The sequence below is a fragment of the Macrobrachium rosenbergii genome, chromosome 16 (genome assembly GCF_040412425.1).
Source record: "Macrobrachium rosenbergii isolate ZJJX-2024 chromosome 16, ASM4041242v1, whole genome shotgun sequence".
NCBI lineage: Eukaryota > Metazoa > Arthropoda > Malacostraca > Decapoda > Palaemonidae > Macrobrachium > Macrobrachium rosenbergii.
This window is the reverse complement of record NC_089756.1, coordinates 1,055,963-1,070,878: the sequence shown is the minus strand read 5'-3', so window position 1 is coordinate 1,070,878 and position 14,916 is coordinate 1,055,963. Positions and strand designations below refer to the sequence as shown.

The 14,916-nt window shown below is 45.6% G+C and overlaps 1 protein-coding gene across 2 annotated transcripts in view; it reads right to left on the bottom strand.

Annotated features, from left to right (window-relative positions):
- Positions 1–332: 332 nt before the first annotated feature.
- The window catches only part of LOC136847041 (uncharacterized), a 213,801-nt gene continuing 199,217 nt past the window's right edge, over positions 333–14,916 (bottom strand). Inside the window, exon 5 of one of the 2 annotated variants that reach the window (XM_067118275.1) lies at positions 333–1,018. In XM_067118275.1, the coding sequence (XP_066974376.1) occupies positions 971–1,018 (48 nt within the window). In that variant the 3' untranslated portion in view covers positions 333–970. Of the gene's footprint in view, positions 1,019–6,824; positions 7,669–14,916 lie in introns of those variants that run through there. The other variant, XM_067118274.1, reaches the window with a different exon arrangement.

Sequence of the window (14,916 nt, the reverse complement as noted above, 5' to 3'; positions counted from 1 at the left end):
TGATGGGATGCTTTCTGATAAGTTTCTTCATCAAGAGATAATCGATTTTAGTGATGACGAGAAATATACCTGATAAGGAAAAAGGAAAGAAAAACACCACATAGCGTGCAAAGCATTTTCATTTTAATAGAGCACAATTTTGTCTTAAAAAGCTAATAAAACTTCTTTGAACAAATTCGAGCGCACGGACACACACACACATATGTTTATATATATATATATATATATATATATATATATATATATATATATATATATATATATATATATATATATATATATATATATATATTTGCAGCATATACGAGTTTGTGCATTAAGGTTTTATAAAAATAAAACGACACTGATGCTTTTCTAATCCATAGCAAAATGTAAGCAGTGCTGTCACATAGAACCAGCTATGTCAAATACAGATACAAGAGAAGTGAGAACTGATCTGGTCATATTTACACTTTTATTTTTTAGAAGAAACTACCTTATGTTTTGAAGAATAAAAAAAAAAAGAAAAAAATACCATATCAATGGAAAAAACGGTCTTTTTAATTTCATATGATTTGGCCATAATTATCATTTCCAAACTTAAATAACATCGAGAGGGTTTAATTTATCGACAAATTGTTGGAACTGGCACCAAAAGAATATATCGTAATTATGATGAACTATTAATAAACACATCTGAAAATAAATGTCAGGTATCATGCATACAGAACTTTCTCTCTAAATGAACCATTGCAACTTGAACAAGTTCATAACCAGGATGTAGGAACATGGAAACCTGTTCCATACTGGATGTATTCTCTATACATACAGAATATACAGCAGAGCAAGGTGGCTGAGTCTGATGGTGTTCGTGTCTCGACTCCTGGGGTACTGCACCAGAGCCTTTAATCCAGTACTGTAAACTCATTAACACACTTACGGAACGCCTCTGTGCCATGGCCTATGCTGCTATAAACCCAACCTAATGATTCTAGTGAGAAGCTCTTCTTGGAGCTCCATCGATTCCACATATTTTTATCTGGAAAAGAAATAATATAACCAATAAAGCTGAACAGACGCTCTAGCTGTACGAACAAAGGAAACCACTAACAAGAGTATTTTGATGTGTAGCATACAAAAATATCGGCAAAATCTAAACAAATATATATGACAAAATAGATCAGTTGAAATTATACAATATATATATATATATATATATATATATATATATATATATATATATATATATATATATATATATATATATATATATATATATATATATATATATATATATAAGAAGAACCAACAAAGGAGATAAATTAAAACTTGACATAATATTACACCAAAAATAAAAGCGTACAAGTTGATAAAAAAATTCAGATAAAAACATTTGAGGAGCACTGGAGCCGACTTACCATCACAAAAGATAAACAAAAACAAAAGTATGCACATAAAAACGATAGGTTAAGCAAGGTACAAGGGTGGACTGGGTGTTCAACTGCAGAGCAAGCTGTTTGATGAAGAGATTCATTAATTCATTTGGGTTGGACTTTTGGCCCAGAATAAAAATATCATTGTACTCAATGGAAATCTAACATTTTTTACTATATGAATATTCGCGTATACCGGACTGTTCAGGGTTAGACTGTAAAGTCACCACATCTGTGCCAGCGCAGTGTTTCGGCGGCGCCATTAACTAAGTCTCCGCTGAGCATGTTTTCTTTGGTGACTTCCCATTTTCTTCAAACTTAATTAGTCACGCCTAAAACGTGCCAGGTCACGCATTTTTAATCATTTTTACTTTATGCGTATTTATACAAATGTCACACATTGTGTATCACATGTTTCTTCATTCACAGGCATCAAGACTGTATCCATATTGTAGTTCTGTATGTTTTGTATTGTAATTTGTACTCGTTCACTGCATATTATTGTTTATTGTTTCGACCTCAGGTCACAGTCAATTCCAGTGTCTCTCGCGGGCCGGCGTCAGTCGGCCGCTATATAAACTGCCTGGATCTGTAATAAAGTAGCAGTAACTTTTACCTGCTCGTTTCTTTGACACCTTACAGTGGTGACCGCCGGAGTATCCCGGAGCCATTAGCGGACTGGCACGGCGAATTAGTCTTGGCTCCAGGATTTCTCCAAAACGCTCTTAGCGGCCTAAACACGGCGCTGTAACCAGCGTTTGAGCGTGCTGACTCTCGTCGGCGTACCCCACCAGCGTCACTAGCGGAACCACACGGCGCACGAAAGTGCGTACTGACGCGATTACCCCACTCCAGTAAGGGGTCAAAGGAGCGAGCATGGACGCGGATATCCCCTCCTTCATGCAGTTAAACGCGGACCCCACGGACTCGGAGGTTTACCTACCTCCCATCACACCCGCGCCCGCCCCTGCATCGAGGCCCTCCCGCAACTCCACACCAGCGCCCCGAACACACGACGGCCGGGCAACACAATCGCGGGCCGCCCTCACCGTAAAACTGCCGCCGTTTACGCAGGGGAACCCATCGATGTGGCTGCGCAGGGTGGAGAGCCACTTCAGAATCGCGGACCTGACGGACGAAATCCTACAGGCCGACACAGTGCTCAACGCCCTTCCGGAGGACGTACAGAAAACTCATCTCGCGAGTACCAAACACACACCCTCACATACAGCACCACAAAAAAGTTCCTCCTCCTTGCTCCCTGCCCATCGTCGTTGGCGGGCCGCCCTGCCCATAAACCCACGCCACGACCTCAATTCAAGAGACGCTTGGAGCATGGTCGTAGATCTCCTGTCACTACCAGACTTGGGTGGCACATAGAAGCGGCAGGAGATAAGCTTCGCATGGGAAATCTACCTTCGCCAACTCCTCCCGGAGGTACGCAACCAGATCGCTCACCCCTACACCATGCCTATCGAGGACCTCATAGAGACGGCGCAACATCTCACAGACTCCGTCAAGGCTTCACAGCAGCTAAAACCGGCCACACAGCCGGTCAGCTCCGTCCAGCCTGAAGAGGACGTAGAGCAGCCCGTCAACGCCATCGCCAACAGATGTCCACCGAACCACAGCAGATGGAGGTCCCGGGCTTCTGTCGCTACCACAAGTGGTTCGGAAGGACGCCTTGAAACTGCCTGCCCCCTGCTCGTTCGCCCATTCAAAAACGGGGTGGTGGCGGCCAGCAGGACAGGCCGCCATGGCAGCCGAAGAACCCAGGGCCTCAAAAACAGTAGGTTTTTACGTCCGCGACACCGTCTCCGGCAGGATGATGCTGGTCGACACAGGGGCCTTTAAATCGGTCTTCCCAGCATCCAGAGAGGACCACAACCAGACACCAGACCCGGCCGCTTTCCTGACGGCCGCCAACGGAACCCCCATCCTCTCCTACGGCACCAGGCTCCTGTCGATCTCCATCCTTGGCCAGAGTTACTCCTGGGACTTCATCGTCGCGGACGTAGGAACCCCACTCCTGGGGGTCGATTTTCTGGTGCACTTCGGCCTGCTAGTCGACGTGAGGCGCAAGCGCCTCCTCGATACCGACTCCTGCCGGTTTCTACCATTAACAGCGGGACCCAGACCCACCATCAGCGCCGTCGACCCCCACCAGTATGCACACCTACTGTCGGAGTTCCCTAAGGTATTTAAGCCCGAACTTCGCCAAGTCCCCGGGGCCCCAGCCAAGCACGGCATATACCACCATATAACGACTAAAGGGACCCCGACACATGCGGTTCCGCAGGCTTCCCCCTCAGCGCCTTCAGGAGGCGAAAAAGCATTCACCTGGAGATGGAGCGGATGGGCATCTGCAGGAAAGCCTCCAGTCCATGGGCCTCCCGCTCCACATGGTGCAGAAACCGGACGGCTCCTGGAGACCCTGCGGTGACTACAGGCGGCTCAACATTGCAACAGAGCCCGACCACTACCCTCTACCCAACATGCAGGACCTCACGGCCTCCTTTCACGGGGCCAAAATATTCACTAAATTGGACCTTCTTAAATCTTATTTCCAGGTACCTGTTGCGCCAGAGGACATACCAAAGACAGCCATCATCACGCCCTTCGGGTCCTATGTGTTCGCCTTCTCCACCTTCAGGCTGAGGAACGCCGGGGCCACCTTCCAGCGGCTCATGGACAGCATCCTGGGGGACCTAAAGTTCTGCGTCTGCTACGTCGACGACATTCTCATATTTTCCAGGTCTCACAGCGAACACCAGAGACACATCAGGGCAGTCCTCCAGCGCCTCCAAGAGAACGGCCTCGTCGTCCGTTTTGACAAGTGTACCTTCGGCGTCCAGAAAGCAGAATTCCTGGGTCACGAGGTGTCTTCGACAGGCCTCCATTTGTAAAGTCACCACATCGGCGCCAGCGTAGTGTTTCGGCGGCGCCATTAACTAAGTCTCCGCTGAGCATGTTTTCTTTGGTGACATCCCATTTTCTTCAAACTCAATTAGTCACGCCTAAAACGTGCCAGGTCACGCATTTTTAATCATTTTTACTTTATGCGTATTTATACAAATGTCACACATTGTTGTGTATCACATGTTTCTTCATTCACAGGCATCAAGACTGTATCCATATTGTAGTTCTGTATGTTTTGTATTGTAATTTGTACTCGAAAGTCACTGCATATTATTGTTTATTGTTTCACACCTCAGGTCACAGTCAATTCCATTGTCTCTCGCAAGCTGGCGTCAGTCGGTCGCTAGTATAAACTGCCTGGATCTGTAATAAAGTAGCAGTAACTTTTACCTGCTCGTTTCTTTGACACCTTACAGTGGGTCACTCCGGGGTCACCACTGTAAGGTGTCAAAGAAACGAGCAGGTAAAAGTTACTGCTACTTTATTACAGATCCAGGCAGTTTATATAGCTTCCGACTGACGCCGCCCGTGAGAGACAATGGAATTGACTGTGACCTGAGGTCGAAACAATAAACAATAATATGCAGTGAACGAGTACAAATTACAATACAAAACATACAGAACTACAATATGGATACAGTCTTGATGCCTGTGAATGAAGAAACATGTGATACACAATGTGTGACATTTGTATAAATACGCATAAAGTAAAAATGATTAAAAATGCGTGACCTCAAGTTGCTTTTAGGCGTGACTAATTGAGTTTGAAAAAATGCTCTGCGAAGTCACTCGCCGAAAGAACTATGCTGGCGCCGTTTTAAGTTTGAACATCCAGTGCGAAAGGAATTCCCTCTCATCATCCTCTGATAAAGAACCCACAAAAGCTCCCAAACTACATCGGGGACAAGAATATTTGTACACTATACCAGAGAAAGAGAAAAACCAGGAGCCAGTTGTAAGTGGAATGACAGGTATAAGTTTGGCATTCAAAGTGCCAAAGGGGTTTCATACTGGATGTTCACTATCTAATCCTGAAAGGTCAATGTCTCACACACCATTAGGTATGATGATATTTTTATGCTGGGGCCCAAATGAATTAAATTCTCGGTCCACTTTTTATTATATATAATATTTATATATATATTACATACTTTTAGTTTTGTTTAACTAAAATATTTATATATATATATATATAATAAATAATATATGTATATATATAATATATATAAATAAATAAATATTCGGTATATATAATATATATGAAAATATATATTACCGAGGTAGAGTGAATTGAATATTAAAGGACGTTTGTAGCTATATTATATGATTGTATATGAATCACGGTGATGTGATAATTAGTCATAAATGGCACTCTACGTCGATTTTCAAACGCAGGGGAATTTTTTAGTTGACCACGGTCAACATGGCAGAGGTGGGTGGATATCGCCCATCAAAACGCAAAACACCTTTTTGAGTTCGACGGGTGGGTTGATGGGAGATGGTATTCACAAACGTTATACCCTCTCTTGTGGCCGACTGGTTAGTGTGTCACTGTAGTCCTGATTCCTCGTCCGTCGCTGGTTTGACGATATCCACCACCTCTGCCACGGACGGTGGACTTTTATTATCAACTAAAAAAATTATCCCTTCGTAAATCATACGAGTATATGAAAATATATTACTTTTTTCGAAGATATGTTCATAGAGTGAATTGGTTGATATAAGTCCACCGTAAAGGACGTTTGTAGCGAGAATCAGGACTGATTGTATAACCAGAATCACGGTGATGTGATAATTAGTCATAAAATTCCCCTTGGCTACGTATATTACAAAAACGCACTATATTACGGTCAACATGGCAGAGGTGGGTGGATATCGTCTCCAAACGCTACAAAAACACCTGAGTTCGACCGGTTGGGTTGATGGGAGATGGTATTCACTTATACCATCTCTGTGGCCGACTGGTCCGTGTGTCACTGTAGTCCTGATTCCTCGTCCGTCGCTGGTTCGACCTATATGGACGGTGGACTTATTATCAACTGAAAAATTTTGTTCGCTTTCTGATTGTATATGAATCACGGTGATGTGATAATTAGTCAACATATATGAAAATATATTACTTCCAAACGAAAACACCTGGAGTTCGGTAGAGTGAATTGGATATTAATCTCTTAGGACGTTTGTTAGCTTTCTGATTGTATATGAATCACGGTGATGTGATAATTAGTCATATATATATATATATATATTAAACGTTTGTAGCTTTATTATATATATATATATATTATCATATATATATATATATATATATATATATATATATATATATATATATATATATATATATATATATATATATATATATATAATTAAGAACCACTTTTCTGTGGGGCATTCAGATTCTTTATTTTTAAAGGAAAAACAGTATGGGGACTGGAGTGGTCTGAAGAACTGCAACAACCAAAAGAGGAAAGAGCCAAAGAAAATACCTCAGTGCCTTAACTTAATTTATTTACATTATATGTTACATTATATACAAATGAGTTCAGGTTCTTGGAAAGCACAGCGAAACATCATAAATGAATGATCATAACTAGTAAATAAGAAAAAAAAATGACTAACAACAGCAGCGTAATTAAATAATTCAATAGCAATTCAATAAATCATAACCAGAGCTACACCTGCTCTCATAATGAGAATAATCATAATAATAAGCCAGAGTTACATATTGCTTAATAACAATAATAATAATAACGTGACAATCCACAAGAGTCTTTTGCTCAACCAACAGTAATAATGATAAAACACCAAAAGAGCCGTTTGCTCAACCAGCAGCAATAGTGACAAAACACTGTACATGACAACGACATGAATAATGATACGCCATAAATGGAGTCTTACAATGAGCGCCATCATAAAAAAAACCTCGAGGATGACCATCGAAAGCCACTGAACTATTGCCGATCCACCGCCGAAAGATCAACACAGCGTCGACACAACAGCTAAACTGCTGTCCTGAAGAAATCCTCTTCAATATTGGTGACCATGATCCGGTAACAACCTCCTCCTCGAAAACTTGAATTGATATGCTCCCTTGGTAACGAATACCTGCCGTATGCAGTCCAATGAGGTGACACTCCAAAACTCGTTGCCATCATCACCAACACCCTGGTGATCCTTCCAAAGCCGTTGTTGCTGCCATCACCATCAACAAGGTGATCCTCAGAAACCGCTGCTGCTGTGTTCTCGACAGACCATTGTCGAGAACCTGCTGATCTGCTTTCCAAAACCTGACTAACGCTGCTCCTTTCAACGAGGCCGACGTTACCTCACCAACCTGTTATAAACAAATTGAAAGAAGGAGAAACAGGCAAACAACCCTGAGATGATTGTTTCAATAAAATAACTACTAACGTGACAATATATATATATATAATATATATATATATATATATATATATATATATATATATATATATATATATATATATATAATGTATAAAATGTATTTACATATAAAACTTATAATAATAAAAATATAGATATTATTATTATTATTATTCCTCACCCCTGGGCTGAGCGAGTCTTCTGATGAACAACCCGTTTTCTTCAATACCGCTCCTATAGGATCACCAAGGAATCAGCCATATTTTCCTATATAAATTTGTTTCTATTACTAATCCATTTGTATCTGCTTCTTTTGAACATTTGTTAGAATGTTATGTCGATCCTTGTCAACTGAATTGTTACATTACTTGCATTTATCCATTGTAACGATTGCCAGTCCCTTTATAAGCCCCTGAATAAAGTAGCGGGACTGCTCATCCTTTCGCACCTCTTAAAGTGGTGACCCTGGAGTGGTTCCTGGAGCCATTACCGGACTCAGATGGCGACCTAGTCTTGGCATGAACTCCCTCGCCCCTAATGGACTAAACATGGCGATGTAACCAGTGTTCGGGCGTGCTGACTCTCGTCGGCAAATCACCAGCGTCATTAGCGGACCCAGGCAGCGCTCCCAAGTGCGTTTTGCCGAGTCCCCACTCAATTAAGAGGGCAAGAGTAAGTATGGACGCGGACATTTCCTCCCATGTACAGTTAACTGCTTACTGCGGACTCAAAGATCTACCTTGCGCACGTCCTGCCAGCTCCCTCCCCGCGCCAAGAATCACGCGCTCCTCCACACCGCTACCCGTGCGCGTGCTGCCCATCCTGGCGGAACAGACTAAATCCGCCCTCGCCATAAAAGCTGCCGCCCTCACTCACAGCAACCCATCATCATGGCTCTACAGGGTCGAGGACAGTTCAGACTGGCGGGACTCACTGATGAGGTGCTGCAAGCTGACGCCGTGATCAACGCCCTACTGGAGGAGGTCTACAGAAAGCTTGTCCTGTGGGTGTCTGCTGCACGCTCTGTCACCTACCAGCATCTAAAAACCTCTCTCGTCGAGACCTGCTCCCTGCCGGTCTTCGAGAGGGCCACCCGCGCCCTTGACCTCGTCAACAACCCGTGACATGACCAGAACATCCTGGAGATTTGGGGCATGATCCAGGATTTCCTCACCCTTCCTGAGACGGACAGCAGTGGTAGTCAGTCAGAGATTAGCCTATCAAGGGAGATCCTCCTCCGTCGGCTCCTCCCGGAGCTGAACCCAGATCTTCGACCCTCCACCATGCTGCTCGAGGACCTGATCAGGAAATGGACTGCAAGAGCCGGCGGGCATCCATGGCTCCATCAGTTCCTCCAGCTGGAGGATAATGCCCATCACCAGGCGAGCTACCACCACAAGAAAAACCCACCGTGCCTTGCTACTACCACCACCAGCGATATGGTGCAGAAACCCCTGCTCTTTCGCCCATCTAAAAAACTGGGAGGCGGCGGCCAACAGAACAGGCCACCATGGCACAGAGGAACAAAAACCATTGCTTCTAGACACTGTCTCCGGCAGGATGATGTTGGTTGACACCGGGGCTGTTCGATCAGTGTTTCCACCATCCAGGGAGGACACACCCGCTGGACCCGGCTGCCTTCCTGAAAGCTGCAAACAGGTCCCCCATCCTCTCCTACGGCACAGACTCCTGTCGATCTCCATCCTTGGCTGGAGATATACGTGGAAATTCATCATTGCGGACGTAAGGACCCCACTACTAGGCGCCGGATTTCTCTAAATTCCTAGAGACTCCTGCCAGTCCCTCCCCTGGCACCGAAATCTCTGCTCCATCACCCCACACCAGTACGGTGCTGAAGGAGTTCCAGTTTTCAAGCTGTGCCAGAGGACCACCACATTAAGATGAAGGGCCCCCAACACATGCAAAGTTCCGAAGGCTTCCCTCTCGGCGTCTTCAGTTAGGCCAGGGACGCTTTCGCCGAGATAGAGTGGATGGGCATATGCAAGAAGGCCTCCAGCCCATGGGCCTCCAGCTCCCATGGTGCAGAAACTGGGGCCAAATATTCCTAAATTAGACCTCAAAACTTCCAGGTACCAGTTGCTCAACCTGATCACACTCTACCAAACATGGATATCTCTAATTAGACCTTTGAAATCTTACTTCCAGGTACCAGTTGCTCAGAGGATATCCCCAAAACCGCCATCATCACGACCTGGGTCCTACGTCTTCGCCTTCTCCAACGGCCTGAGGGGGGGCAACCTTCCAGAGGCTGATGGACAGCATCCTGGGAGACCTGAACTTCTGCGTCTGCTACGTGGACGATATTCTAATTTTTTCCAGATCCCTCAAATAGCACCTGCGACACATCCGGACGGTCCTGCAGCACCTGCAGGAGAATGGCCTCATCATCAGGTTTGACAAATGCACCTCCTGGGCCACGAGGTATCCCCAGAGGGCATCCGTCCACTTGCATCAAAGGTCGCAACCGTCACCAGGTTCCCTACCCCTACCTCTGTCAAGGCCGTACAGGAATTCTTCAGGATGGTCAACTACTACAGGAAGTTAATCCCTGGGGTCACACACACCATGGCCCCCCTGACGGAGATCCTGAAGGGCCAACCGAAGTCCTTAATTTGGGGACCCAGCCAGCAGCAGGCCTTCTCCTTGACGAAGGCCGCCCTCGCTGAGGCAACCGCCTTGGCCCACCATGACCCCAACGCCGCCCTCCAGTTGACGACGGACACCAGCAACGTCGCCTGTGGGGCCATCCTGGAGCAGATCGTCACCGGTGACCCCCAGCCTACTGCCTTCTTCAGCAAAAAGTTCAGGCCCGCGGAGGCCCGCTACAGCACCTTCGACAGGGAACTCTGCGCAGTGTATCGGGCGGTACATCACTTCAAGTTCCTCCTGGAGGGTACGCCCTTCACATTCTGAACGGACCACCAGCCGCTGGTCCACGCCTTCACAAAGCAGGGGGACACATGGTCTTCCAGGCAGCAGTGGTATCTTGCGGCCATTGTGGAGTTCACCTGCTCAATCAAGTACCTCCCCGGCAGGAAGAACCCTGTAGCAGACGCCCTCTCCAGAATCGAGCTCAATGCGGTGCAGCTCAGGGTCAACTACGAGGACCTCACCCAGAAGCAGACCGCTGACCCAGAGACTCCAGCCTACTGCACCGCCATCACGTCCCTCAAGTGGAAGGACGTGACCCTCACCCCTGGGGAACCAAAACTGCTGTGCGACGTAAGCACCGGCCAGCCTCGCCTGCTGGTGCCCGCCTCCCGCTGCCGTCTGGTGTTCGATGTCATCCACGGGCTGTCCCACCCCTCCGGCAGGATGATGGCCAAGCTGCTGGCAGAGAAGTTCGTCTGGCACAGGATGCGGAAGGACGTGACGGCCTGGGCGAGACAGTGCATCTGGTGCCAAACCAGCAAGATAGGGCGTCACACCGAGACAGGGCTAGGTGAGTTTCCCCAGCCAGGAAGGCGGTTTGGACACATTCACGTAGACGTCGTAGGCCCCCTTCCCCCATCAGGTGGGGTCAGATACCTCCTGACGATCGTCGACCATTCAACCAGGTGGCCTGAAGCGACGCCCATGCAGGAAGCCACTGCCAGTGCGTGCACCGAGGCCCTCCTTTCCAGCTGGATCAGCCGGTTCGGTGTCCTGGACCACATAACCACCGACAGGGCCCCGGCCTTCCTGTCTGAGCTGTGGTCTGCCCTGGCACGCCTGCTGGGGACATCTCACCACACCACCACCGCCTACAACCCCACAGCCAACGGATTGGTGGAGAGATTCCACACGTCCCTGAAGGCGTACCTCATGGCCCACTGCACCGCCGAGGATTGGAAGTACCAGCTACCTTGGGTCCTCCTCGGACTGAGAACCGCCCCCAGAGCCAATGGCGACCTGTCCACAACAGAGAAAATCTGCGGGGAGCCCCTCATAGTCCTGGGTGAACTCGTCATGGGAGATCGTCACAACCCGTCAGTCCAGAGGCTCCGCGACATCGTTGGGAAGTTCACCCCCTGCCAGTGGACGTATACCGATAAGTCAACAACCTTCACGCCTCCCAGCCTATCCTCCACCACCCACATCTTCGTCAGGGATGACGCTGTTCGCCCCCCACTGACCAGACCCTACGGGGGTGCCCTTCCGCATGCTTGAGAGGAACACCAAAGCATTCCGCCTTGCCCTGCACGGGAAGGACGACTGGGTGTCAGTCGACCGTCTCAAGCCCACCCTGTTGGAGGAAACAGCAGACGATACCACGCAGCACCCTCCTCGAGAACCGTTGCCTCCGCAGCCGAGCCACCCCAAAAGGAGGTTGCGTAGCCGCCCTCGAAAGCAACCAGCCAAAACCAGTCAGCCGCTCCTGCTCACACCGCACCCCCCAGCTGACTTCGCGGAGCCACGGCACTCTCCAACGCTCCAGCAGATACCTAGATTAATCATACGTTACCCACGTGTTGGGGGAGGGGGGAGTATTTGTAAAGCCCCGCTGAGCGAGTCTTCTATGATGAGTAACCCATTTTCTTCGATACTGCTCCTATTGGATCCGGTTAAGCAGAATCAGCCATATTTTCCTACATAAATTTGTATCTATTACTAATTCATTTGTATCTGCTTCTTTTGCACATGTGTTAGAATGTTGTTATGTCAATCCTTGTCAACTGGATTGTTACATTACTTGTATTTATCCATTGTAATTATTGCCAAGAGTAATTGACCTCAGGTCACCAAAATTCTATTGTATTCCTCTGTGTGATGTCCGCACGGCGCTTTATAAGCGGCCTGCGTTCTGAATAAAGTAGCAGTACCTTTCCTCCTGCTCATTCTTTTGTACCTCTTAAAGATGAACCCTATTCATATAGAACAAGCCCACAGGGGCCATTGACTTGAAATTCAAGCTTCCAAAGAATATGGTGCTCATTAGGAAGTAAGAGAAGGCAAAGCGAAATACTGAAAGCAGAGATCTCACTTATTTAAAAGAAAAAAATAAATTAATAATAAATAGAGAGATAAAAATATATTAAAAGGCAAGGAAAAAGCATTAGGGTTGAACTTTGGTTGAACTTTTGAAGTTCCAGTTGCACGACATCCTCAGGAAGACTGTTCCACAATCAATGATGTGAGAAGAGAACCTCTGGAACTGAGAAGTTCGACAGTGAGGCACATTTGCTGCATATTGGTGCTGCTGTTCAGCAAACATGGTTGCTCTTGGCAAGGAAAGGGGATGAGAGATAATTTGTGAATGTGAAAGATCTCTATTAAAATACAACTTTTGAAAAAGTGACAAACAAGAGACCATCTGTGGATGGTCCAATCATAACTGCTAATATTACGAAACAGAAACCTACCACCACGAACCACTCAATCTAAAAAAGATAAATCAATGGCAGAAGCAGACATCCACACCACAGAGCAGTATTCTAGTAAAGGAAGCACAAATGACCTAAAACAGGTTGCAATGATTTTATCCCTATTAAAAATATATGGGGTCATACGAACAATACCTAACTTTTGTGCGGCATTTGCTGAAACTTTCATCAGATGTTTCTCTAAACTAAGATGTGAATCAAAAGTTACACCTAGAATAGTTAAAGTTTCAGATTCATTCAGCAAAATCAGATTCATTCAGCAAAGATTAGGTGGAAAATCTGTACGAGCTCAGGTAATCAATAGTGTTTTTGTTTTACTAGAGTTCAGCCTCATGTCCCACTGACCACACCATTCACTGATCCAGTCCATGTCCCAGTTGAGGCTGAGGGTAGCTTCATTTCTCATAAGTGGAGACTTTATGAAAACCACATGTGTTGCATCATTGGCATACTGAACAATCTTGTTTTCCAGGCCAACAACCTTATTGCTTATATTCACCAAAAGTAATATTGAACCAAGAACACTACCCTGTAGAACTCTGGACACAGTAGGTCTTGGTTCACTAAAGGTCCTACCAACAGCATCTCCCTGCTGCCTAACTGTATGGAAACCGTGAAGTAATCCTAAAACATATCTACCCACTACAAAATTCTGAGGTTTATGAACAAGTGCCTTGATATTTACTATATCGAAAGCAGCACTAAAATCTATTTGAATTACTTTCCACTCAAAACCTTATCAAGGTTCCCTTGCAGATGGCATGAAAAGTCTAAAAGAGCATCGCAGGTACCTAACTGCTTTTTAAAAAACAAAGGGAAGAAGCCATCAGGATCTTCTCCACCCCAGCTATCAAGATTATCCAGAATTTTCTTAACATCCCTAGAGCAAAATGCAAATTTTGTAAGAGTTGGTTCAGGATGACAAGCATCAGGGAGAGGAACATCCTTGCCGATTGCTTAGCTTCAAAAGATCAAAGAAGAAGTTCAGCCTTTTCCCTAGGGCCAGTAACCTGTCTACCATCATCTGCTAGTAGTGGTGGAATGGAAGATGAGCCTGACTCAAAGATAGATGGTGCCAATTTGGTCCACCACAGATGAGGCTGAGTAATTCCTTCAAATTTCCTCTTCAAGGAATTATTGTAATTTCTCTCGGTTGTATGACAAGTTCTATTTGCAGCATGGTAAGAATCAACAAAAATAGAGTAATTTTCATTTGAACGATCTCATCTTCATGTATTGAATTCGGTCTGTTTGTCACGGTAAGCTGGTCTACATGCATCATCAAACTATGGCTGGTCATTTCTCCTGAATTTGATGACCTTTCTAGGGATATACCTTATCTAATTAGCTATCAGTATTTCATTTAACTTCTTTGGATGAGGGTCTATTATAGCATCTAAAATATCAAATGCCTGACAAGCTTCAATAATGTGATCCCAATTGGCTCTAGATTTCAGCCAGACCTTTTTGCCAATGGTAGCATTAGGAATATACTGATCGAGAGTTATGTCCATCTATACGGCACAATGATCAGAAGTGCCTATGTATTCACAGACCTCGGACTTTACAGTAGCTGGAACATCGGTAATTATGTCTATTCTATTACCAGAAATATGCGTGGGTTCCTCAGTTAGCTGGACAAAATCGGAGGCTACACAGAACTCGAGAGCAGACCGCCCATGTTGATCCGTGGAATTTGAATTTAGCCACTCGTTGTGCTTTGTATTACAGTCTCCACAAATAACGATGAAGCTTGTGAATCCTGAGACTGAGCCATACTAATCCTTTCCAAGAGACAGTTATGTATAGAATCG